General features: G+C 49.1%; 1 protein-coding gene across 5 annotated transcripts in view; it reads right to left on the reverse strand.

Moving 5' to 3' along the window:
• Nucleotides 1–27,328, reverse strand: part of ECE1 (endothelin converting enzyme 1) — an 80,172-nt gene that overhangs the window by 20,903 nt on the left and 31,941 nt on the right. For all 5 annotated transcript variants that reach the window (XM_081870926.1, XM_081870928.1, XM_081870924.1 and 2 more), the window contains 5 exons: nucleotides 9,523–9,664; nucleotides 8,498–8,701; nucleotides 6,755–6,879; nucleotides 1,883–2,029; nucleotides 563–628 (listed from right to left, as the gene is read on the reverse strand). In XM_081870926.1, coding sequence (XP_081727052.1) covers nucleotides 563–628; nucleotides 1,883–2,029; nucleotides 6,755–6,879; nucleotides 8,498–8,701; nucleotides 9,523–9,664 — 684 coding nt within the window. The remainder of the gene's footprint in view (nucleotides 1–562; nucleotides 629–1,882; nucleotides 2,030–6,754; nucleotides 6,880–8,497; nucleotides 8,702–9,522; nucleotides 9,665–27,328) is intronic.

Consider the following 27,328-nt stretch of genomic DNA (forward strand, 5'->3'; position numbering starts at 1 on the left):
CTTAAAAATGGAAAGCGTCATGCTGGTGGTCAACAAAAGAGGTTTAAAGACTCTCTCGTGGCACATCTAAAAAAATGTAGTATAAACACCCACAACTGGGAAACCCTGGCCTGCGAGGGCTCCAATTGGAGAACAGCCTTTACCAAAGGCGTCATGGGCTTTGAAGACGCTCAAACTCAGGACGTAAGGGAGAAATGTGCTAAGAGGAAGGCATGCTTGGCAAAACCTCACTGTGATCAACTCCTGCCCGGAAACCTATGTCCCCACTGTGGAAGGATGTGTGGATCCAGAATTGGCCTCCACAGTCACTTACGGACACACTGTTAAAACCGTGTTCATGGAAGACAATCTTTCTTGGCTACAAGGAATCACGAAAGAAGAAGAAGACCTCCTGCATCCCCTGGCATTTTGGCACCCCCCTAGGGAATCCCGCTGCCACCTGGGGGGCGCTATTGAATCCCGCTTTCAGAACCACGGACATAACAGACTGCCTCATCCGTTACGCACCCCAGTCTGAAGCTAGGACCGTAAGCACCCCAACCGCCCCCCGCCCAACCCTCACCTTCTCGTTCTGCGTTTTGTTGAGATAGTAGTCCCTGGAAGGCAACATCAGCCCTGCCTGGTCCACCTGGAGGGAAGACACAAACTGGAGTGAAGAGACAGTGCGGAGGTGGAGCCACAGTTCTGTCTAGAACTGAGTCAGACCACTGGGCTCCATCCAGCTCAGGGCTGCTGGCAAAGTTCCTGCAGACCTACCTGGAGGTCTGGGACCTTCTGTATGTCAAGCAGGAACTTTACCCACCGAGCTCCAGCCCTTCCCCTCCTCCAATGCAGGACCCTGGGCTGCAATTCTGAACCACAAGGACAGGGCCTTGCTGGGTCAGAGCAAAGGCCCACCAAGCTCAGCATCCTGTATCCTGCAGCAACCAATCAGGTGTCGCCGGTGGGAAGGATGCTGATCCCAGAGCTGCTAAGACAGGTGTGGGGAACCTGGAGTATGGTTACCAGATTTTTTTCAATAAATCCGGGAACACTTTTTTTTTTTTTTTTGGAAGATGAGTAGCAACAGGGAATCAGTAGTGGGGATGGTGAGGCAAAAGACCCTGGGCCCAAGCATATTGTATAAAGGTGCAAAGCCCTTCTTTCGCACCCTGTGAAACATAAATGCACAGAGTTTTTAAAAAACTGGGCAAGGGCCGCCCACCTGCGACTCCCGAGCCTCCCCCGATCCATCAAAACAAAGGGGGAAGGGGGCAGGAGATTGCACAAGACATATCATATGTGCACAAGACACATCCTATGGGGACTTCCAGTAAGGAAAAATGGTGGGGACCACGGCAATGAGCAGCTCCTGGAGCCAGCCAGAGCCAACTACGCTACCAGGCTGGCTCCGGGCTGCTGAGGCTGCCGCTGCCACGCTTCCCGGGGACAGATTTGCACATCTGGGGACATCCCAGGAACAGAATTTGTCCGGGGACAGATTTGCAAATCCGGGGACTGTCCTTGGGAACGTCTGGTAACCCTAACCTGGAGGGCCACCAGGATTCCCGAACCGGCCCTCAGGAAACCGGTCTAGGCCCGCAACGTGTCTCCACCATGCCCCTGAGTGCTTCTACCTGGCTGCAATGACTTCTTGGGCATGGGTGACGCCTCTGCCTTGCCTGGATGGAGGACGGCATTGTGCAGAGACTCCTAGCTTTTAACACAGCTGGAATGGAGCCTGCTGTGCCCACCATGGGCACACGACCTCCAGAGATGACAAAGGTTAGGCTAGGGCTAGGGCATGCCAACTCCCACCTCGGCCTGAGCCAGGAGAACTGACAGCTCCCGCTCCAAAAAGTGCATCTCACCTCTTGCGTGGCCTTCCACCTCCTGCACCCACCTGGATGATGTTGACGCTGGAGTTTTTTGAGTCGGCGCTAACGTAGATGGAGAAGAAGGGCCAGATGTGGTGCTGCGCAGCCAGCTGCAGCAGAGTCTGGTTGAAGTCGTCCTCCTGCCAGGGACCGCTGATGTTCCAGCCACCAAGCTGGAGGAGAGATTGTAATATAGCTTTTATATACTGTATATATACACAGTGGTACCTTAGTTTGCATACCTCTTGGTTTGCATATGTTTTGGATTACAAACATCATACCTGGAAGAGCGTATCCCGGTTTGCAACCTTTTTTTAAAATTACAACCCTTTTTTTTTCGGATTACAAACAAATTTTTTGGGGAGGCCCCATTGGCGAAAGCGCGCCTTGGGTTACAACCTGTTTTGGTTTACAAGCAGACTTCTGTAACGGATTATGGTTGTAAAGCAAGGTTTCACTGTGTGTGTGTGTGTGTGTGTGTGTGTGTGTGTGAAATTAAATTTTCTGTTTTACAATTTAGAACACTCATTTAAATATCCTTAAAATATCAATGACTTCCCTTCTTCTCTTTCCCTGGTTCATTTTGCATATCATAAATCCCTGCATATTTTACATAAACTAAATCATTCAGTATTCCGTTATTACATCCATCAGAACTTATTCATTCTGCTGAATTTATCTTAATGCTGCCAACGTTTTCAAGTATACACAATTCCCCCCCATATATTCCATAAACATTTTCCAATCTTCTCTAAATGTATGTTCTTCTTGTTCTCTTATTCTATATGTTTAAGTCCGCAAGCTTCATCATTGAAGGTACGGAAATAGAAAATCCGAAAGAAATTAGAAAAGGATTCTTGGATTTTTACAGAAAATTGTATAAAAACAAAGAAAAGAATAATATGAGAAAGATAGAAAGATTTCTAAGGGAAAAAGAAGTGCAGAAGATCCCGACGGAAAAAAAAGATAATTAGAATGCCCCAATTGAAATTGAAGAAATTAAAGAGGCAATAAGTGAATTGAAAAAAGGAAAAGCTCCAGGCCCAGATGGATTTACAGCTAGATATTACAAGGAATTGAGAAGCATCCTACTTGTACCACTGAAAGAAGTTATGAACAATATACTAAAGAAAAGAGAAATTCCGGAAACATGGAAAGAGGCCTTTATTACATTCATTCCAAAACAAGACTCGGATTTAACGCAAGTAAAAAATTATAGGCCTATTTCGTTGTTGAATACTGATTATAAAATCTTTGCGAGTATATTAGCAAAGAGAATGAAAAAAGTGTTACAAGATCTTATACATAAGGACCAAGCGGGTTTCCTTCCTGGTAGACAGATGAAAGATAACATAATAAATAGAATAAATATAATAGAATATCTGAATGCCAGGAATGAGAAACAAGCTATGTTGATCTTTGTGCATGCGGAAAAGGCCTTTGATAATATATCATGGAATTTTATGTTAAAAAATCTGGAACTTATGGATGTAGGTACAGAATTCTTTAATGGAATAAAGGCAATATATACAGAACAGAAAGTGAAGCTGATAGTAAACAATTATACAACGGAAGATATTAAAATAACTAAAGGTACAAGACAAGGATGCCCATTATCACCACTACTATTCATCTTGGTGCTGGAGGTTCTGCTAAAATCAATAAGAAAAAATGAAGAAATAAAAGGGGTGTCTGTAGGAAAAAATGAGTAAAAAGTTAAAGCATTTGCGGACGATTTGGTAATGACAGTGGAAGAGCCAGTGGGAAGTGTTAAAGGAATTCTTGAAGAAATAGAACAATTTGGACAAGTCGCAGGATTTTATCTAAATAAAAAGAAGACTAAAATTATTGCTAAAAATATGGACCAAGAATTAATAGAGGAAATGCAACAAAGGACAGGGTTGGAAGTGGTGAATAAAGTGAAATACTTAGGAATATGGTTAACCCCCAAGAATATTGATTTGTACCAAAACAACTACCTACCTGTTTGGAATGGAATAAAAAGGGATTTGGAGGTGTGGGGAAGATTGAAATTATCTTTTTGGGGAAGGATATCTACGATAAAGATGAGTGTGCTGCCAAGGATGTTATTTCTATTCCAATCACTGCCAATAATTAAAGGGGCATCAATCTTCAAAGAATGGCAAAAAATAATTTCAAGATATATCTGGCAGGGCAAGAAACCAAGGATCCAGTTTAAGTTATTAACAGATGCGAGAGAAAGAGGTGGCTTTGCCCTGCCAGATTTGAAATTATATTATGAAGCATCATGCATATGTTGGCTAAAGGAATGGATTAAATTGAGGAATGGAGAGTTGTTGGATTTAGAAGGATTTGACAACAGATTTGGGTGGCATGCATATCTATGGTATGAAAAGAGGAAAATTCATAAAGGCTTTGAAAACCACATCTTCCGAAGATCATTGATAGAGGTGTGGGAGAGGTACAAAAATTTGTTGGAATCAAGACTCCCCCATTGGATCTCACCATTGGAAGTGATGAGTGTGAAAAAGATAAATATGAGGGGGAGGTGGATAACTTATGGAGAATTGATAGTGAGAGAGGGGGGAAAATGGAAAATGAAAACTTATGAAGAGGTGAAAGAATTTGTTTATGACTGGTTGCATTATTATCAGATCAATGAAATGTTTAAAAAAGACTATAAAATGTGTGGATATGAAGGGAAAGAATCAAAATTTCAAATTGAGGTATTGAACAATGAATATAAAAATTTGTCTAAAATGTATAAAATGTTGCTGGAATGGCATACAAAAGATGAAGAGGTAAAATCGGTAATGATACATTGGGCCAGAGATTTCGGTTATAACATACAATATGATGACTGGATGAAATTATGGAATGAAAGGTTAAAATTTATAGCGTGTACCGCATTGAAGGAAAATGTAATGAAAATGGTCTATAGATGGTACATAACACCAGTAAAATTGGCTAAAATGTATAAAACATGTGACAAGTGTTGGAAATGTAAAGAAAAAGAAGGAACTTTCTATCATATGTGGTGGGAATGTAAAAAGGTATAAGGCTTCTGGGAAATGATATATAATGAATTGAAAAAAATGTTGAGATATACATTTGTTAAAAAACCAGAGGCCTTCATATTAGGATTGGTAGGTAATGAAATTAATAGAAAAGACTGCAAACTTTTCCAATACGCAGTAACAGCAGCAAGAATACTTCTGGCGCAAAGATGGAAGCAGGAAGAAATTCCAACAGTGGAAGAATGGAGAATGAAACCAACTGAATATGCAGAATTGGATAAACTGACTGGGAAGATTCGTTATCAGAAAGACCAAAAGTTTATTGAGGACTGGGGGAGATTTACAGAGTATCTGAAAGGCATATGTGATGTACAGACAACGCTTGTTGGTTTTGAAGAATCTCTGTGAAAAATTAAGAAATATTGTAAAAAAGAAGTAAGTGAAAGGTAGAGGAATGGCTAAAAGCAATAGTAAGTTTAGAAATGCGTTAACAACAGAAACTGTAACGAAAGATTGGCAGATAAATTGAGGGAAGTAAAAAATTGATGACTGTGTGATAAAGTATGAGTAGATTGTACAAAAATGTTTGGAAAATGAATAAAAATTATTTAAAAAAAAAAAGTCTGCAAGCTTCGCATATTCCATCAGCTTAAGTTGCCGTTCTTCTTTAGTTGCGACCTCGCTTGTTTTCCATTTGGGGGCTAACGAAACACGGGCTGCAGCAGTGGCATACATAAATAACATTTTGGCATCTGGGAATTTCTGTCTGAATTATCCCCAACAAAAAGGTCTCTAGTATTTTGGGAAAAGTACTTTTAAACATTTTTTTCAATTCATTATGGCTTGCAATTATTGCATGAAGGAATGGATTCACAGAGCAATGCACCTGAACTGTAAGAACAACTGGTAAAATCCTTTGAGATCAAAAAGCTGGTGACTGTTTTTTTTTTTTTAAAAAAAAACAAATACAGTGGTGCCCCACAAGACGAATGCCTCGCAAGACGGAAAACCCGCTAGACGAAAGGGTTTTCCGTTTTGGAGGTGCTTCGCAAAACGAATTTCCTATGGGCTTGCTTCGCAAGACGAAAATGTCTTGTGAGTTCCTGCGTTTTTTTCCCCTTCCCCCCCTTTTTCTAAGCCACTAAGCCGCTTATCTGCTTATCCGCTAAGCCGCTAAAAGCCGCTAATAGCGCTAATCCGTCAATGGGCTTGATTTGCAAGACGAAAAAAACGCTAGACGAAGAGACTCGTGGAACGGATTAATTTCGTCTTGCCAGGCACCACTGTACTTGGTTTCGACTAATCAGTTTGATGTGCACGATCTGAGAAATAATTGGAATAAAGAATTAGGAGATTCTATCTTACCTAAATAGTGGGACAATGTTTTAGCTTCAGTAATGTAATAATAATGATGATGATGATGGATGATGGTGGTGGTGATGGTTTTGGACAACACTCTCCAATCAGCGTACAAAACATTTCAGAGCAAAGCTAATAATTCTCAAAAAGCTGGACCTGGGAGATCTTCGACCACAGACTCAAACCACAAACAATGACCAACCTCTTCCCCAGTGGCCTTCTTGCCATTTTTAAGAAAGTTTATACAAAATGTAGTAGGCTTTTAATATTTACCTATGTATTAGGGTAATAATATCAAACTTATAAAAAATGTATGGGCATTTTTTCGTATATATTCACATTTGTCTACACATTTTGGTGTCTTCTTTTTTCTTTGCATCACTTTATTTCTTCGTAACTGAAAACCTTTCGATAAAATATCAATATCAAAAGAGAGAGAAAAGAAAAAAGGAAGAAAGCCCAACGCTGGCTTCTCCTCTTCCGCCCAGCCTCTTAGCCTGCCTGCCTGGCTCCTGGCCCACGTTCCCTGGGCTCCCTCACCTTCTTGATGCGGTCCACCAGAGGCGCGGCCTGCAGCTCCTCAATCTTGGTCTCGTTCATGCAGGACTGGTAGTAGCGCTGGACTTTGCGTTCTGCCTCGCTGGACACCTGGGCCGTAGTGTTCTCTGGAGAGAGAGAGAGACAAGCTCCAGTCAGCAATGCCACACCCAACCCCCTTCGCTGCCAGGCACAAGACGAAGAACTGCAGAACTGCAGAGTTGAAAGGGACCCTAGTTCAACTCCCTCCGGAAACGTAGGAATCACAGCTTGGGGGCCGGGGTGAACTGAAGTTTCCCTGCCCTTCAACTTCCACCTCCAGAAAACTGCAAAGCCTGTTTTCTGTTCAGCTGTTGTACATGCATGGAAAGGTGGAGAGGAGAGTTTTTTTCTAGGGAGCCACCGGCCTTGAGAATCGGAGGTGATGGGCTTGTGGAACTCACTGCCACTAGATGGGACAAGAAGAGCGGCTAGCATTGACAGCTCATTCCCCACCCCACCCCCGCCCAGCACCACACCATTTCACAGAGATATGGGAAATTGACAACTATGAAAACATGAGCCTCCAGTCCCGGAGGGAGTATACCTCTGAATGCTAGATGTCGAAGGGAGCTGGGGGCAGGGGGAGGCTGCTGCAATCTCCCCACTGCTGTTCACATAATGCTGGTCTCGGTGACCCCTTTGGTCTGCGCAGCAATACCTGCACAGCAATACCGTTTGGGTTTGTTTCCAACTCTCCATCTCAATGAAGACTGAAGGAGTGCATGAGAGAGAGAGGAAGAGAGCGACCACATGCCACATGTATGTTCTACCAGTGATCCACCTAACCTTTGCTTGTGCAGCTCCCAGCAAGACTTGCCGCCTGCCTTCAAGAATTGGGGGGCTTCAGCAGAGCACAGGCAAGAGGGAAACAAATGGTACTCAGCCCCCCCCCTTTCCCTTCCAAGGCAGCCGGACTGCTTCCTTCTATCTGTCCTCTCTCCCTCCCAGAAGCCCCGAAAGGTCAAAACACCCCCAGAAAGCAGAAAGAAAATGGAAACTGCAAGGCCTCCTGCCAGCGCAAGGATTTCCAATTGTGCAACAGGACGTCCTGACCCCCTCCTGTGCCCCACAGTCACCCCAGGTCTGCCCCAGAGAGTTGGAGGAACCTCTAGGATGAATTTATTACTTACTTACTTACTCACTCAATTTATAACCTCGCCCTTCCTCCCAAAGGGAGTGCAGGGTGGCAAATGCACAAGAGATAAAGACAGTAAAAGTGTCCTGGAAACCTATTTAAATGGAGCCAGAAGATGCGGGCAATTTCATCAGCTCTGTTAGGAGTTAGTTAATTAAACTAAACATGCTGGTTGGGTATTGAAAAATGTGCAATTAATTACTGCCTTGAATTTAATTGTGTGAATTTCTTCCTAAGCAAGACGTGCAGACTGCTGTTCTGACTCTTGCTTTCAACAGGGTAGGGGGCACTGGGGATGGGTTTATGGAACCAAGGGGGCGTTGGCTCCCAAAAACTTGGGAACCACTAATCTAGGATTAAAAGTGTTGCTAATTTATGGTGTGGGGAAGGAGGAAATTGGGTGGGTGGGGAGCCTCATTGCACAAGCAGAATTCCTTGCACTGACAATCTGCTGGAAAAGACCCTGTTTCATGCTCCTGCCAGACTCAGGTGGCAGCCCTTGCAGATTTTCCCCGCTCTTCTTTGCAGATTCCATGGGAAGAGATGAGTCTCCCATCCCAGGGTCTCACCCAGAAGGTGCTTGAGGATGGCCTGGTTGTGCTCCCAGAGTTTGTTGAAGGTCCCCCAGCGGGAATGGCCGTCGGGGATGGGGTTGGCCTTGATCCAGCCCCCGCAGGCATAGCTGAAGAAGTCCTCGCAGGGGTCCACTGTCCGGTCCAGCGAGCTCAGGATGGAGCTGGTCACGGAGATGCAAGACTCCGTCAGGCAGAGCCCTGGAGGAAAGGGGCAGCAAGGGCTGGTCAGGGTCACAGGATTACTTACAGGGGAATCCCCGCTTACACGGGTCTTCCGTTCCAAGACACCGCACATGAATCCGTTACGGACCACTCCACCCCCATTCCGCCCCCGCAAGCGGCGTTTGTGTGCGCGGTCATGCACAACTCAAATGCATGTGAATTAGGAGCTATTTTCATTCATTTAGGCATCCCTGGGGAGGCAAATAGAAATGAAACACAGGGTAGACCCACTGAAATTAATGAAGCCACCCAGTCATAAGAATATGGCCCAGCAAGCCAGCTTCCTCTTCTTAACAGTGGCCCAACCAGATGCCCATTATGGTTTCCAGGAACTGGGATTCAGCAGCACTGCTGACCCCAACTGTCGTGTCTAGCAGCCACTGACAGCCCTCTCCTCCGCAATGAATTCACCCAATCCTCTCTTTTAAAGCTGATATCCACCGCTGCCTCCTGTGGCAGGGAGTTCCGCAGTTTAACTATGTGCTGCATGAAGAAGGACTTCCCTTTGTCTGTCGTGAATCTTCCAGCATTCAGCTTCACTGGGTGGCCACAAGCTCTAGAGTGGTGAGACACACAGAGAGAAGGCTTTTCTCTTCCCACTTTCTCCGGTCATGGCCTTAAATTTCAATAGGTCTACCCTGAGGAGTGGAACTTGGCTGGATACCATCTGTTAAACCGAAGTCCATTACACTGGCCTGAGAGTTGCAAGGGGCTGCTGGGAAGTGTAGTCCAAAACCACTTGGAGGGCGCCAGCAGGGGGCAGTGCAGTCTTAGTGTAAGCCAGGAGGGGGACTCACTGGTTCGGAACTGGAACAGCAGCACACAGATGCAGGCCAGGAAGCCAGCTGAGAGGGCCACTGTCAGCACCAGGAGGCATTTCTCAACATGCGTCCGCTCGGCCCAGCAGCCTTTGCTGGTCCCCGACCCACGGAAGTTCACCTGGGGAGGAAGAAGGCAAGAAGTCAAGCTTCAGGGTGTGGGGTGTATATGGGTGTGCAGCCTTTGGATTCCCCCCCCCCCTGCAAGCCAGATGAACAAATCCAACACCTGGCTGAGCTTTTTGGCTGGGTTAGGAATTCGAACCCAGGTCCCCTGGGTCAGGAGGACACCAACTATGAAAAATGGGGGGGGGGGAGAGGGAGTTTTATGGAAGTTACATCTAGCCCCCCCCCCCATCACATTCTCTATCTCGGGGGAGTTTCTAGTCGGTGGTCCATGGGTTGTCAGTTTGTAATTTTCAAGTGGCCTGAGGTGTGTCTGTGTGTCTGCAGTTGCAGATGGAAGACAAAGTAATGCTAAATATTTATATTGATTCCTCAATGTATTTTCAACTGTGTCTCCTACACTGCATTTTATTGTATCACCATCTCAATACAGTGGTGCCCCGCAAGACGAACGCCTCGCAAGACGGAAAACCCGCTAGACGAAAGGGTTTTCCGTTTTGGAGGCGCTTCGCAAAACGAATTTCCCTATGGGCTTGCTTCGCAAGACGAAAATGTCTTGCGAGTTCCTGTGGGTTTCCCCCCCCTTTCCCCCCCTTTTTCTAAGCAGCTAAGCCGCTTATCAGCTGATCCGCTAAGCTGATAAGCCGCTAAAAGCTGCTAAAAGCCGCTAAACCGCTAATAGCGCTAATCCACTAAGCTGTCAATGGGCTTGCTTCGCAAGATGAAAAAACCGCTATACGAAGAGCCTCACGGAACGGATTAATTTCGTCTTGCGAGGCACCACTGTACTTCAGTACAGTGGACGATTGGGTTGCGAACGTGATCTGTGCGGGAAGCACGTTTGCAATCTGCAGCGCCGCGACTGCGCACATGCGGGTTGCTATTTGGCGCTTCCGTGCATGCACAATGTGCGATTTAGCGCTTCTGCGCATGTGCTGAAACACAGAAGTAACCCGTTCCGTTACTTTCGGGTTTGGCGTGGTGCACAACCCGAAATCACACAACCCAAAGCATCTGTAACCTGAGATATGACTGTATTCAAATTGTGATTCAATTACTTATAATATATTGGGGGCGGTGCGAGGGGGAGATGCGATTGAAAATAGAATAAAAAAACTGTACTGCATCTAGCATGTAAGAACCTAAGAACCACCTGCTGGACAGGGTGAAAAGGGGCCCATCTAGACCAGCATCCTCACAGTCTCCAACCAGGTGCCTATTAGGGGAAACCCCCAAGTAGGACCCAGGCACAAGAGCCCTCCTGTGGTTTCCAGGAACTGGGATTCAGAAGAATTGCTCCCTCTGACCACGGAGCCCCAGCATGGCCACTAGCAGCCCTGTCCTCCATGACTCCTCTTTTCACCGTCCAAGTTGGTGCCCAATACTGCCTCTTGTGGGAGGGAGTTCCACAGTCCCCCCTTGCCCGAGAAGCAGGATGCTGCACTTTGGGCTGGTGCCCACCTGCCCACCAATGTCCAATCAGCACCAAGCTTTGGAGTGGCTTTTCGCCAGCCTGTTGCCTCCCAGAGGTTGGGTGTGCAGGGTCCACCTCCCTGCAGCCCCCATGGCCCACGGTCAGGAGCATGATGGGAGTGGTAGTCTAGCAACGTCCTGGAGGGCACCTGAATGGCAAAAGACTTCCTTGGAGTATGGCAGATGAAGATGATGGACTATATGGAACTTGCTGAACTGACTACGTGACTCCGAGACCAGAGAGAAGAGACGGTGGAAGAAGACTGGAAGAAGTTTAAGGAATATTTGAAAAAATATGTTAATATTTAAATCTTAGAATAGCTTTGGAAGGGGATATAGGCTGTAGGGTTAGAAGTAGAAGATAGTGTACAGTGGTACCTCAGGTTACATACGCTTCAGGTTACATACGCTTCAGGTTACATACACTTCAGGTTACAGACTCTGCTAACCCAGAAATAGTGCTTCAGGTTAAGAACTTTGCTTCAGGACGAGAACAGAAATTGTGCAGCAGCGGTGCAGCGGCAGCAGGAGGCTCCATTAGCTAAAGTGGTGCTTCACTTTAATACAGTGGTGCCTCGCAAGACGAAAAGAATCCGTTCCGCGAGTCTCTTCGTCTTGCGTTTTTTTTCGTCTTGCGAAGCAAGCCCATTAGCGGATTAGCGCTATTAGCGGCTTAGCTGATAAGCGGCTTAGCGGATCAGCTGTTAAGCGGCTTAGCGGATCAGCTGATAAGCGGCTTAGCGGCTTAGGAAAAGGGGGGGGGAGGGGAAAAAACCTGCAGGAACTCGCAAGACATTTTCGTCTTGCGAAGCAAGCCCATAGGAAATTCGTTTTGCGAAGCACCTCCAAAACGGAAAGCCCTTTCGTCTAGCGGGTTTTCCGTCTTGCGCGGCATTCGTCTTGCGGGACACCACTGTACTATTTTAAAATACAGTGGTACCTCGGGTTAAGAACTTAATTCATTCTGTGGGTCTGTTCTTAACTTGAAACTGTTCTTAACCTGAAGCACCACTTTAGCTAATGGGGCCTCCTGCTGCCGCTGCGCCGCTGGAGCACGATGTATGTAACCTAAAGTGTATGTAACCTGAGGTACCACTGTATTTGTAAGTGATAAAATGTGAAGATTTTTATGGTAAAAGTAAGTGTGATAAAAAAAATGGTTAGAAATTATGATACATGTAAACTGCTAAAGATGAGGTAAAATGAAAATCAGATAGTGGGGACTTGGGGAAGCCCACCTAACAATGTTTAGAAAAAATAAGGATAAGACAAAAATTTGTATTGTTTGTATTTCTGTTTGGGCTGTTTATTTGTGTTATAAAATGAGCAAGGGTCATCAAGGCCAACCCCCTTGTAAGGCGGGTGTCACAAGTAAAGCAATCCTAACAGGAGGTGCTTTGACCGCTGCTTTAAAACCCTCAAGGAAGGAGAGAATTGGGGGAGAAGGAGGGGTCCCCAGTTATAACTTCCTGAACCTGCCTTCAATTGAGTACAAAACAAATGGGAAGGCCCTCAGCCATCCAGGCAGGGAGGGACAATGAGAGGAAGCAGACACCAAGGGTTGGGGCGGCAGCAGAACCAGAAGCACAAAGCAAGGAGGGGAGAGTTTGGGGTTGCTGGCTGCCTCTCAGAGCTGGGGCTGAGCTGCCAAGCCAGGCGACCCAGCAAAGCAGATGTTGCCCGCCCCCACCCCATCTCTAGCCAATGGGAGGAGGGTCCTTGTAGGAGTTGCTGTGTGGAGTCATCGGATTGGTCAGCAACGCCTTCCTGGAGGAGTCATGTGTCAAGTCAGCCCCAGAGGGCATCCCCCCCAAAAGAATGGTAAGCGGGTTGCACCACTTTGACTGTGAGGAGGGACTGTGTGAGTTGCATCTTTCTCTCCCCCACCCCCCTGCCTCCAGATCATAGAGTTGGACGGGACCCCCCCAAAGTTCATCTAGCCCAACCCCCTGCAATGCACGGCTCAAAAATCCCTGCCATCTGACCTCTGCTCAAAATCTTCCCAGGGAGGAGGGTCCAGTTATGTCAGTTGGCCTGCAAGAGTCAAGAACCATCCCCTTCACATCTTTGGGGCAGCACAGAACTCCCAAAGGACAGTGAAAGGAAGGGCAGAGGAGAGATCTAGGGACAAGGCTTCTGGATCTAAGAGAGCCGTCTAATTGGGGGTCAATGCCCCTGCTCCCCAATGAGGAATGACTCCAAGGAGCATGTTCATATGCTCTCAAGACAATGTGGCTTGGCTCACTCACTCGAGTCACCTAAAGCCTGCTATCCTGCAGCAGGCAGAGTTTCTGCAGCACAGCATGCAATGGCCTGGGTTCACACAGGACAGTGGTGGAGTGGGGCAGGCAGTGCTGATCCCAGCTTTTGGGGGGAGGGGTCAGACTGCATGGCCTCTGGGGCGCTGTTACGGTAAAATCTGGGTGCGGAGTTGCCCTGCCACCCAGCACGTCGGACTAAGTCCGCGGGTCCTAGCGGAAGAAATGAGTTCAGCCAGAGACGGAGCAAAATGCGGAGATCCGAGTTTATTGGCCAACAGGTTCAAGATGAGATTGAACCCCGAGAATGGGGCGACATAGACTTTTAAAAGTTCCCTCCAAGTCCCAGAATACAATGCAGGAAAACGTCATGAATACATCATGGGAAGGTTGGGTTACATGTAAACACGTCATGAATACATTACGGTCAGGTAGGGTTACACTTATTAGCATTTCAGGAAGGGAGGGGGAGATATGCAGAGTGAAGGGATATGCATAGATAACATGGATAAACATTTCCTGAGTACAGGTGGTGGCAAGACAATGGAACAGATATGCATCGTCTGCCACTTGGCATTGCCCGGAGGAAGGGTTTGGCAGAACGATCCGATCGGATTAGGGTCTTCCTGAGTACGTGACCTGTCGCACAGGGGATTATGGCAGTGGGGCAGCAACATGGAGTCCAGAGGGAACAGAGTAGAACGATGTCGGAACGAAGAAAATCGGAGCTTTGGCTGATTTTATATCATTTTCCGAAGCTTTCGGCCGCCTCGCCGGTCAAGTGTATATTGTACATTGGAAACGGAAACAAATGGATACATTGTAACCAGACTTTGACAGTTTTACGAGGTCGCTGGTTTCGGTTCCATTGTTCTCGCAGCGGGGGGCCGTCAGCAACTTGTCAGGAGGTTAAATGAGGCGTGCAAGAGCTTCCGAGCTAGCTCCTGCAGGGGAAGGCACGCTCCTGATTGGCTGAGGCGCGGCCATTATAGTCAATGGAGGGTTTAGTTTGATACGGTCAACTCATGTTGAGAATAGGGCGAAAGGAAGGCATAGAAAAGGCATAGGAAAGAAGGGCTTATTCCGCCCGTATAGAGAGATAAGGAATATTTATAAGGTCAAGGGGTATAGTGTGGTGCTTGTGCAACAGTGTAGGGGTTCAGGGGCTGGGCGTCATCGAGGTCATCGCCTCGGGCCCCCTTTGAGGAGAAGGAGGTGAGGAAAGGTGCCCCCCCCCTCTCCTTCCGTATCAGTCCCCCATTCGGAGATAGATTTGCATCAAAGTTCTGTAAGAACTTGCAAATCCTTTCTCCGCACCCTATACCCCTGTGATTTCGTACTCTCCTTCCCCCAAGTGTCTCATTTGCACGTATTCAGGGAAGATGGGGCCGTTACGGGAGCGGGAATAGGCTCGGAGGGAAAGAGGGGTGGATTGAGTAGGACAGCGGAGAAGAGAGCAGCAAGGGGAGACACAGTGTATGGTACAGCAGAGTACAGAGATGCAAAGGACGACAATAAGGGCAGCAAGCAATATCACCTTAAGTAGCTGTCGGAGCCATCCGAGTTTGGGCAGCCAGTTCCATAAGTCTACATCGGACAGTCCCTCGTGCTGTATTTCGGTCAGCCTTCCTGCCAGCTCATGGATGTTATTCAGATGTCCGGTGATATTTAGGGTCTGGTCAGTTACGTATGTACAGCACTCTGTCCCTATTAACGCACATGTCCCACCTTGGCTGGACAGCAAAAAGTCCGTCGCGATCCTAGTCTGCAAGCCCATCTGGCGCACCTCTGACAGCTCCGACACCAGAGAGTCGGTGATTTGGGTTGTTTCTTGCATAAACTTGAGGAGGATGTCGGTGAGTCGGAGGATGTCGACGTGGTTAGATCCTGCCCCGTAGGCGGGGAAGAGTGCCCGTCCTACGGTCTCCCCGTTTGCAGCGACGTCAGATAGGTCTGATAGTCCCTTCTGGTCCCTTTTATTCCTCTGCCTCCCCGGGGGCAGATGAGGGACTACTCGGATGCCCGGGACGATGTAACCCACGAAGCAGGAGCCCGACATATGTGGACTCACCCAGGTATATGCACGATGGCCACATACCCAAAATAAGCCACTGAGGTAGGATTCCATCCTCCCCGAGGCAAAGGCTTGTAATAACAGAGAGTCGGTATGCTGAGGTTGCCAGGTCGGAGGGTGTCCGATGACGCTGGCCCAAGCGAGAGTGAGATCTTGGAAAGTCCGTGATCCTGTCACATCGGTGACAGTGGCTTGGCCATTTGGTAGGAGTTCTAAGTTGGAGACGCAGGTACTGGACCCAATAAATGTCCCTTCTCCGGTGAAAGTGCGGCAAAGGGGTCCCTTCGTAGGGCCAGTCAGATACAGGTATTGATGCGTTAAGTTCAATGCTGTTAAATTCCAGGAGGCGACATCTCCGGACTGGAACTGTTGTATAGTCACTGGTACCGGAACAAGGGGGAGGCTTTGCTGGAGGTGGCTGGGCGCATGGGCACAGACCCAGCACTCCGGATAGGGCGCCTCTTGGGCCACTCGGCTGAGGAGTCTGATGTAGGAGTTCTGCTCCCAGGAGGAAAGAAGATCCTCTCCCGGGGGCGAGGCGTCGCTGCCAAGTTGTCGGGGTGCCGTGCCGAGAGGATGAAGTGGGTCGGTGGTGTTCAAGAGTCGCCGGTCTCTGGCTATGCCCCCACATCTCAAAGGTCCAGCGACATCCCATGTGGGGGGTCGAGAGGGGTGAGCTGGGTGGTACCAACCTTCTAGGTATTCTGCCCCCTTCCAGTCATGAGTGGCTCCGAGGTTCCAGAGGCAGCAGAACCCCCTTAGGCAAAGTCCTTGAAGCTGGGGTTTTCTGGGTTCCGGGATCATGAGGAGGCATTGGAATCCGAAGATTAGGTTGTCTGAGGGGTCCGTTGTGTCAGTGTACGATGATGTGGCCCCTCCTTTCTCAACTTCGGTCCAATTCGGGTTTCTCAAAAGTTCCCCGCCTCCGTAAAGGAAATGAGTCCCGTTTTTACACTGCAGGCGGTAGTAGGAACGGTCAATGGTGATGGCAGCTGACCCAATTCGGTGTAAATTTTTGTCCCGAATGAAAAGTTCCCAATATTCATTATCAGTTAGTCGGGGTACGAGGGAATGGCGCAACAATGTCCGAGATTCGGGGAGGCAGAAGTCAAAGTCCCCCATTCGGGCAGGATTTGACTTCCCCCCAGTCTCCACTCGGTGATAGTCCAGGAAATGGTAGTCCGTGGGTAGCCCAATACAGTGGTTCGTGGGTGTTGCTGCACATTGGGTCAGGGTTCCGATGAGGAGGAAGATGAAAATGAGGTCCATGATCAAGTGTGTTAGAAGAGCTGTCAAACGAGAGGGCTGTCAGGTGAGCTGTCAGACGGGAGGAGGTGTTGAACGGGGGGTGCTGTCAAACGAGCTGTCCGGGGAGTTGTCAAACGAGCTGTCAGGGGAGCTGTCAAACGAGCTGTCAGGGGAGCTGTCAAACGGGCTGTCAGGGGAGCTGTCAAACGAGCTGTCAGGCGGAAGGAGCTGTCAAACGCGCTTCAGACGGAGCTTGATAGCGTCGGAATCCGGGATGATTTCGGATGTCCAGTTGGGTGTTGCTGTTTCAGGTCCGGTCTGTTGAGCCCGAACTTGGCTCCGATCTGGTCCGGTCTGTTGGGCCCGATTCTGGCCCCGATCTGGTCCGGTCTGTTGGGCCCGATTCTGGCCCCGATCTGGTCCGGTCTGTTGGGCCCGATTCTGGCCCCGATCTGGTCCGGTCTGTTGGGCCCGATTCTGACCCCGATCTGGTCCGGTCTGTTGGTCGTCGTCGTCGTCGATGTATGAAATTGGTGGGTTGGGCGGGGTCGAAAAGGTGAAGTCCTCGCCGAGACTGTCCTCTGGTTCTTGGGGAGGGGGCGATGACTTACACCTAGTGTGGTGTAACCAGGAGTTCTTTTCGCCTACCTTCACGGCTGTTGGTGAAGTCAAGAGGACCTGGTAGGGACCTTCCCACGCTGGTTGGAGCGGTTCCTTTTGATAGACCTTGGTTAGGATCCAATCTCCGGGATGGAAGGAGTGGGCTTGGACGTCGATGGGTAGGTTCTGTCCTTCAATGGCAGCATACTGATGGAGGCGTTGTAGCTGTGTCTGGAGCTGAATAACATAATTAGTAAGTTCTGCTTCTCCCAGATCCAGCTCTGAGAGTGGGAATAGAGTGTTGTAGACTGGTGGGGGTCTCCCAAATAAAAGTTCGAATGGGGAGAGCTTCAAACGTTCAGTTGGGGCACTACGTATATTGTGGAGGACCAGTGGGAGTGCATTGACCCACTTCAAGCCCGTAAGGTTGCAAAGTTTTCCCAACTGTATTTTTATTTCTTGGTTCATTCGTTCTACTTGGCCAGAGGACTGCGGGTGATATGGTGTGTGGAGGTCCCATTTAATTTGGAGGGCTTTGGCCACTAATTGCACTATTTCGGCAGTAAAGTGAGATCCTCTGTCGCTGTCTAGGCGACGAGGTATTCCATATCGGGGAATAATATCTTGTAGGAGAGCCCTAGCAACTACAGATGCGGTAGCTTTCCGGCAAGGGAATCCCTCTACCCATGAAGAAAATTGGTCCACTATGATTAAAGCGTGTTTAAAACCCTGGCATTGGGGCAGATCGATAAAGTCGAGTTGTAAGTTTTCGAAAGGGACAAAGGTCCATGGTCTAGCTCCTGGTGGTTTCTTAGGTTCACGCTTGGGATTGAAGCGATGACAGGTTATGCAATTCTTTGATGCTGCCACAGCGGCGGCAGCTATCCCTGGGGCATACCAAGATCTAATAACATGTTCCATCAACCTCCCCTTTCCCCAGTGTGTCCGTTGGTGAAGAATCCTCACTACTTTTGGAGTCCAGGCCTTTGGAAGGACGGTTCTTCCATCGGGGAGGACCCAGATGCCGTTTTGTTCCGTGGCCCCTATAGATTGCCACATGGCTCTTTCGTCCTCTGGTGCAGATTTATAAATCTCTGTTAAGTCTAGATCTGTGGGTAGTTGTAAGGCTTGGAATTCAGAGTCATTGTTGGGGATACGAAGGGCAGCTATCTGTGCGGCTTTGTCGGCTCGTCTATTTCCTTTGGAGACTAAATCCCTGCCTTTGGTATGGGCTTTACAGTGGACAACGGCGATCGCAGCGGGTAAGTGAATTGCCGTCAGAAGTCGTTCTACAAGAGCGGCATGTGAAATTTGGGATCCGGCGGCGGTCAGGAAACCTCTCTGAAGCCAGATTTGGCCGGTTGTGTGTACTAACCCAAAACAATATTTACTGTCTGTATAAATGGTTATCCTTTTCCCTTCGCCAATCTCGCAGGCGCGTATAAGCGCAATTAACTCGGCAGCTTGGGCGCTGTATTGTGGGTTGATCGGATTTGACTCTAACACCTCGAAGTCCGAGACCACTGCATACCCAGTCTTTCTTATGCCTTCAATGACTTTAGAACTGCCATCAGTATACATTATTAAGTCTGCATTTTCCAGGGGAAGGTGGTCTAAATCTTCTCGGGGTTTTTCTGCTTGTCGGACTATGGTAGCACAGTCATGATGCGGGGTGCCATCGTCGGGAAGGGGTAGCAAGGTGGCGGGATTTAGGGAAGTGACACGCTTGATGGTGACATTTGATGGGGTTAATAGAAGGGCCTCGTACCGGTTGAGGCGGGAATTGGAGAAGTGGTGACATCCCTTCAGTGTTAGGAGTGTTGAGACTGAGTGGGGCACGTGAATTGTGATCTCATGGCCCAGGACTGTTTCTTGAGCTTTCTCCAGGAGGAGCGCAGCAGCAGCGATAGCTCTTAGGCAACTGACTGCCCCCTTTGCCGTGGTGTCGAGTTGTAAACTGTAATAGGCTACTGGCCTTTCCTGGCCTCGAAAGGGTTGGGTTAGGACGCCTGAGGCAACCCCCATTTGTTCATGAATGAACAAGTTAAAGGGGATCCGGTAGTCGGGCAGTCCTAAAGCAGGAGCTGATCTGAGTTCTCGTTTTAAACGTTCAAAGGATTTATAAGCTTCTTCTTCCCAGACCAATGGGTCTGGGTGGTCTTGGCGGGTCATGGCGGTTAGAGGCTTCGTTATTTCTCCGTAGCCAGCAATCCATGCTCTACAAAAGCCGGCCATGCCAAGGAAGCCGCGTAACTGTCGCTTTGTTTTTGGGAGGGGGATCTTGGTGACCATTTCAACTCTGTCAGTGGCGAGGCTTCGGGTACCCACCCCCAAGATGTGCCCGAGGTATTTTACTTCTTGTTTACAGTATTGGAGTTTCTTGGGGGACACTTTGTGCCCCTTCCTCGCTAGTTCAGACAGGAGGTGTTTAGTGTCCATTTTGCATGCCTCTTCGCTAGTAGAGCATAATAAGAGGTCATCTACGTAGAGCAAGAGGGCGGAGCTTGCAGGGAGATGGATGTCTTGTAAATCTTGGTGTAAAATGGCTGAAAATATTGCAGGTGACTCCACATACCCCTGGGGTAGCCTTGTCCAAGTTAACTGACTGGGTCCCCAGGTAAAAGCGAAGAGGAATTGGCTAGCTGGGTCCAAGGGTATGCTGAAGAAGGCGGAGCATAAGTCCGCGGCAGAGTACCAAGTTGTTCCCGCCGGAATTGCGTTCAGGAGGGAGTTTGGGTTGCCCACCACTGGGTGTCGGGGTATTACGAACTGGTTTACTAGTCTCAGGTCCTGGACAAAACGGTATCGGACTGGGGCTCCCTCCTTCGAGGGCTTCTTTACCGGGAGTACGGGAGTATTGCAGGGCGAGGCGCATGGAACTAAGATCCCTTTCTCGAGGAAGTCCTCGATCATGGGTGTTAACCCTTCGATGGCTTCTTTAGGCAAGGGGTATTGTTTGGTGCAAGGGAAGGGTAGGTCGGTTCTGTAGGTGATCTTAACGGGAGTGGCTGATATCAGGAGTCCGACAGAGGTTGATTCAGTGCCCCATAAGGAAGGGGGTAATTCGTTTTCTAACTCTGGAGGGAGTTCGGGAAACTGACGGTCCAATTTCGCTTCTTGTACAATACCCTGGAACGCGGGGATGGATTCCTCGGGCATATATAGGTAGATGCCATCTGAGGAGCACTTTATGGTGGCGTTGAGTTTACATAGGAGATCTCTGCCGAGGAGATTAACAGGACTGCTAGTTAAAAGGAAGGTGTGTTCTGCTAGTAGGGGTCCAAGGGTGACTTTAGCCGGTTGCGAGAGTGGGCAAGTGCGGGGTATCCCGTCTAGTCCCATAACTTTCTTGGTCACCGTCCCTGGTTGTAGATGACTATCGGTTAAGGTGGAATATGTGGCCCCTGTGTCTAGTAGACATTGATAGGGGTGGCCATCAATCTCGATAGTGCAGACAGGATCTTCCGGTGACAACGCTAACACTGGGCAGATGGTTTGGGTTGGACTCAGACTGGGATCCCCTTCTGGTTGTCAATAAGTATCTTGATCCTCAGGTGGCGGCTGGTTTGGGGGGTGCAAAGGGGGAGCTGTGGCGTTTGCCCAAGGGTGAGTAGGCGCGTTCAGGGCTGGCATCTGGGTCTTTGGGCCCGGTTGGGGTCGTTGGGTCTTAGGCATTTGGTTCGGAGGCATTTGTGGAATGTAGTCTTCCGGTGGATGATTAATGTGCCCCTGGTTTAGGTTAGATTGCGGGAGGAGGGGGGGCTGGTTTGTTCGGGTAGGGAAGGGCAGGGAGCCCTGTCCTCCGTAGGGTGGTGTGTTAAGGTAAGGGCAGAATCTTTTTATGTGTCCCTCTTCTTGGCAATAGTAGCACCCTCCGGTGCCTGGTCCCCATGATCTATAGGGATTTGGAGGTCCTCCACCCCGGACTCCCCTTCCGCGGCTGAGGCCTCTGCCCCGGTTAAGGCCATAGGTAGTTTCCATGCTCAAAGCCAAGATGTGTTCGGCCTCAGGTTTTGTTTCTTTTTTCTTTCTTTCATCTCTAGAGTTATAGACGGATTTTGCGATGGATAAGATTTCGCTTATACTCTTCCCATCGTATCCAATTTGGAGATTCAGGGCTTTCCTAATGTCTGGGCAGGCCTGATCCTTGAAGAAACCTTTAACAATTACTTCATGTTGTGGATTCTCGGGGTCTATTCCCCCCCACGTTTTGATGGCAGCGACTAATCTGGTATAATAATCAGACGGGTGCTCATTTGGTCCTTGCATTACCGTCTGGACTTTAGTCCAATTTACGGTGCGTTGTCCGGCAGCCTTTACACCATCTAGAATGGCTTTCTTAAATAGTTTCAGGTACCAGATTCCATTGGTGGTGTTATAATCCCATGCAGGCTCGACTCGGAGGCATTGCGCTGTGAGGGCCTGTAACCCTTGGGGTCGTCCCCTCTGATAGTCGGGTGATTCTATGGCTTCCCCCGCTTTCGTTAAAATATCCGCCTTCTCAGCCTCATTGAAGAGGGCGTTCAGGAGGACATGGACATCAGGCCAGGTGGGGTTATGGGTGGAAAAGATGGCGCTGATTTGGCGGTGGCATTTATCGGGGTCGTCCCTCAGGGAGGGCATCTGGTTTGACCAAGTTACGAGGTCCGAGGTATAGAAGGGTTGGTGTGTATAAACCATTCGTGGGGGTCCATCAGGTTGAAGTGGTGGAATCGGCAAAGCCCTTAGGGGCATTTGGACCGCGGTAGAGCTCACGGTAGAGCTCACCTGATCGGAAGTTCCTGGGGTTTCTGCAGTGAGGTCTAGAAGTTCTGCAGTGGGCGCACGAGATTCCAAGGGGGAAAGGCTTTCTCTGGCTTGGACGGGGTTCTCAACTACGTTTTGACGCGTTGAAAGGGGGGTCTTTGTCTTAGCCTGTCCGGGGTCTTTCTGGTCTCTTTTAGCCTGTAGCCTCGTGACTCTTTTATTCTCATTGCTTTGTGTCCCCTCATCCCCCGTTTCTTCATCACTACTAGATGGCGGCGACGGCGATCCTCTATAATAAAAGGGGATCAGGGCCCGTTGTGTGTCATCATCTACGGAGTGCCCTTCGTAAGGGGGGGGCATGGGGTGCCGTCCGGGATTCAATATGGGTAGCTGGTAAGATGTAATTCCTTTTGGGGCTTGCAGGAATCCCTTTACAGCCTCAAAGGTAGCTAGGTATTCCAACTGACGGGGTTTTTCTTCCATCAGGTATCTCTTTAGGTGGTTCATACGTTCTTCATTAAACGAACCTCCCACCGGCCAACGCAATTCGGGCTTGGCGGAGGCGGTGCTGGCGGGCCAGATTTCAGAACAGAGGTCCTCTAATTTTTGCTTTGATAATAATTTGTGGCCTGGAATCGTCTTCCAATAAGTGATGACAAATTGGAGAGGAGAGTCAGGGTCCCTCTGAGACTGAGAAGGCTTTCTAGAAGCCTTCTTCCCAGAGTGAGCCCGCTCACGTTTGGAAGCCTGGGTACCCATTCTATGTTTTTACGCGTGTCTAGACAGAAAGAGGGGAGAGAAAGGGTGGTAAGGATTGGTATATCTAGGAGATTGATATACTTAATACGGGATTTATAGTAAAGAAAGGTTTCTAGTCGCTTGGCAACTTCCTTAGAGGGTTTTTAGAGAGCTCTAGCTATCCGGTATTCCTTCCTATTTCCTTAGTCAATAACCTGGGGTCCTTTTCCACTCTGCCAATCCCGCCCAATTCCTCATGGGCTATCCCTCCTGGCAACCTCCTACCTATCGTCAATCTCAGGAAAAGGGGCCCTACTGAACGCCTGCGCCACGCAGTGCCAGATCAGGTGATCCCTGGATAGAGTCTTGGTTCGAAAATCCCCCTTGCTTTCGGAAGCGGGCTTACGGTACACGTGGTACGTAGCCCGACCGGTGCGGCTGGGATTGGGATAGAAAGCAAGACCACTTCCTGCCCCCTAGAAAGGACGCTCGGGAAGCTCGGAAAAAGAACTCCAACCCCTTGCTTTCAACTGGGATCACCCGTTGCGGAGAGTCGACTATCTTTCAAGTCGGGTCTCTCCGTCTTACTTTCGGGCTCCCAATTGGTGCGGCTGGCTGGAGAAATATAGAGAAAGAGATAGAGCTCAGAACCCCCCTTCGGGTCGAGCAGCAGTCCACGGTCTCTCTTACCAATTGGACCAAGAGACAGGCGAGAAAGAGCGATAGAGAGGAGGGCAGAGATTTCGGTTGCCAGGAGATTTCCACCCCCTTCCCACCAGTGCACTGGATTTTCTCTTCCTATACTCACGAGTCTTCTATGGCGATCCCGGGATCGATGAATAAGCCGGCCGGATTCCCTTTGCTCCCCGGCTGAACCCTAGGGACGTTCGATTACCGCCCGGAAGATGGCCGGAGGTCCAAAGGATCTTCCCAGGCAAAATGGCCCGGAGCCGGCTGAAGATTTCGGGGCCCCCGGTCAGCAACACGGGAGTACCGCCCGCCCCACGTTGGGCGCCAAATGTTACGGTAAAATCTGGGTGCGGAGTTGCCCTGCCACCCAGCACGTCGGACTAAGTCCGCGGGTCCTAGCGGAAGAAATGAGTTCAGCCAGAGACGGAGCAAAATGCGGAGATCCGAGTTTATTGGCCAACAGGTTCAAGATGAGATTGAACCCCGAGAATGGGGCGACATAGACTTTTAAAAGTTCCCTCCAAGTCCCAGAATACAATGCAGGAAAACGTCATGAATACATCATGGGAAGGTTGGGTTACATGTAAACACGTCATGAATACATTACGGTCAGGTAGGGTTACACTTATTAGCATTTCAGGAAGGGAGGGGGAGATATGCAGAGTGAAGGGATATGCATAGATAACATGGATAAACATTTCCTGAGTACAGGTGGTGGCAAGACAATGGAACAGATATGCATCGTCTGCCACTTGGCATTGCCCGGAGGAAGGGTTTGGCAGAACGATCCGATCGGATTAGGGTCTTCCTGAGTACGTGACCTGTCGCACAGGGGATTATGGCAGTGGGGCAGCAACATGGAGTCCAGAGGGAACAGAGTAGAACGATGTCGGAACGAAGAAAATCGGAGCTTTGGCTGATTTTATATCATTTTCCGAAGCTTTCGGCCGCCTCGCCGGTCAAGTGTATATTGTACATTGGAAACGGAAACAAATGGATACATTGTAACCAGACTTTGACAGTTTTACGAGGTCGCTGGTTTCGGTTCCATTGTTCTCGCAGCGGGGGGCCGTCAGCAACTTGTCAGGAGGTTAAATGAGGCGTGCAAGAGCTTCCGAGCTAGCTCCTGCAGGGGAAGGCACGCTCCTGATTGGCTGAGGCGCGGCCATTATAGTCAATGGAGGGTTTAGTTTGATACGGTCAACTCATGTTGAGAATAGGGCGAAAGGAAGGCATAGAAAAGGCATAGGAAAGAAGGGCTTATTCCGCCCGTATAGAGAGATAAGGAATATTTATAAGGTCAAGGGGTATAGTGTGGTGCTTGTGCAACAGTGTAGGGGTTCAGGGGCTGGGCGTCATCGAGGTCATCGCCTCGGGCCCCCTTTGAGGAGAAGGAGGTGAGGAAAGGTGCCCCCCCCTCTCCTTCCGTATCAGGCGCCCCCCCTCTTTTAGGATGAGGAGCAAAGCTGAGAAATATCAGCCCCTGGGTTATAGCACGAGACTCCACACTTGCACACCTTCATGTACCTGTGAAATGGGGGTATTAACAACTGCAGCAAAGGAACCCCAATATCACCACCAAGATCAAAACCTCCAAGAACTGTTGCCAGGATGAAGGCAGGCAGACAAGCAGTATGAAGCACGGCCACCACGGAGCTTTTCAGATCAGAGAAAAGGAGAGTAAGAGATGTCCTAAAAGATGTGTATATAATTATGCCTGGCATGGGGAAATTGGGGGGTGGGAAGAGTTTTTCTTGCTCTCTCATAACACTAGAACTCGTCGACATCCAATGATGCTGGGAGATTTAGGGCAGATAAAAGAAATGACTTCTCAATGCAGTGCAGAGTTAAACTGTGGAACTCCCTCCCACTAGAGACAGACCAACTTCTATGGCTTTAAAAGAGGATTGGACAAATGCATGGAAAAGAGGGCTCTCGCTGGCTACTAGCCATGGCAGGCATGCTCTGCATCTGCTATCAGAGGAAGTGATAACAACAACAACAACAACAACAACAACAACAACAATTATTATTTATACCCTGCCCATCTGGCTGAATTTCCCCAGCCATTCAACAACAACAACAACAACAATTATTATTTATACCCTGCCCATCTGGCTGAATTTCCCCAGCCACTCTGGGCGGCTTCCAATCAAGTGTTAAAAACAGTACAGCATTAAATATTAAAAACTTCCCTAAACAGGGCTGCCTTCAGATGTCTCTTAAAGAGAAGATAGTTGCTTATTTCCTTCACATCTGAAGTGAGGGGAACTACCGAGAAGGCCCTCTGCCTGGTTCCCTGCAACCTCACTTCTCGCAATGAGGGAACCGCCAGAAGGCCCTCGGAGCTGGACCTCAGCGTCCGGGCAGAACGATGGGGGTGGAGACGCTCCTTCAGATATACTGGACCGAGGCCGTTTAGGGCTTTAAAGGTCAGCACCAACACTTTGAATTGTGCTCGGAAACATACTGGGAGCCAATGCAGATCTCTCAGGACTGGTGTTATGTGGTCTCGGCGGCTGCTCCCAGTCATCAGTCTAGCTGCCGCATTCTGGATTAGTTGTAGTTTCCGAGTCACCTTCAAAGGTAGCCCCACATAGAGTGCATTGCAGTAGTCCAAGCAGGAGATAACTAGAGCATGCACCACTCTGGCGAGACAGTCTGCGGGCAGGTAGGATGCTTCTGGATCCTAGTTGCTGGAGACTCCAGGAGGGGAGAGTTGCTTGTGGGCTTCCTCACTGGGGCATCTTGGTTGGCCACTGGGAGAAGGGGATGCTGGGCTGAGTGAGCCCCCCTTTGTGGCTGATCCAGCTGAGGGCTCTTCTCGGGGACACCCAGGAGCCCCTGACGGCAAGGAGCTCATCCCCACAAAATCCCACGTCAACGGAGCAGTAAGTCTGGAGAACATTTGGTCTTCCTCAGCTGCAGTCAGCAGGCTCTGGGCCAAGGAGGTACGCCAGCCCCATGGCAGGTTGGTGCAGAGAGGGGTGCACCCAGCCAATAGGCACTGGGAGCGGAGCTTCTTCAGCTCAGCGAGGCGGGTGCAAGATCACTCCCTATTTGACGGCGAAGGTGCCCACCTGTCAGCCAGGGCGTGTTCTGCAGGCAACCCTTTCACCAGCTGAATAGAGGGAAGCATTGAGGGCTGTGGCATCCGGCAGCGATCCCCGTGCATTGCTGGGACTTGCATTGCTGTTCTCCTTTGCTGCAGAACTCACAATAGAGACGAATAGGGCAAGAGAACGTTCTGCTGTTTTTTTGGATTTTGAAAGATCTTTAATGAGAACAAGAGACAGGAGCCAGGCAGTTTCGCCTTCGAAGCGTCCAGGAAGACAAGCCAAATGAACGAAAGGCCTCAGCGCCTCCAGGCAACCCGGCGTGACGGGAAGGGGAGGCCCAAGCTTCCTCAGTGGATCAGCCTCGTTCCTAAATCTTCTGTTTCTATCAGGAATGAGAGCATGCTTAAAAACAACAACTGGTCGCTACCTAAGATGGGCCCCTGCCACTGGCTGGGGCTGCTGTGACATCACAGAAGCTCTGGCAACATTCTAGCTGCCAAGAATGATGCTTGGTGGATAGAGGAGAGTTATTTCTCCCTCTTTCATAACGCTAGAATTCACAGATGTCCGATTAAGTTGAATGTTGGAATACAGTATTAAGGACTGATAAATTAAAGCCCTCCTTCATGCAGCACAGTTAAAACTGTGGGACTCCCTCGCACAGAGGAGGAAGCAATGGCCGCCAACCTAGATGGCTTTAAAAGAGGGTTGGACAAATTCATGGAGGTTGAGGCTACTGATAGCTGCTGGCCTCTGCTGGCACTGCCAGAGGC

Source organism: Podarcis erhardii (assembly GCF_964252035.2).
Source record: "Podarcis erhardii genome assembly, chromosome: 7".
NCBI classification, from domain to species: Eukaryota; Metazoa; Chordata; class Lepidosauria; order Squamata; family Lacertidae; genus Podarcis; species Podarcis erhardii.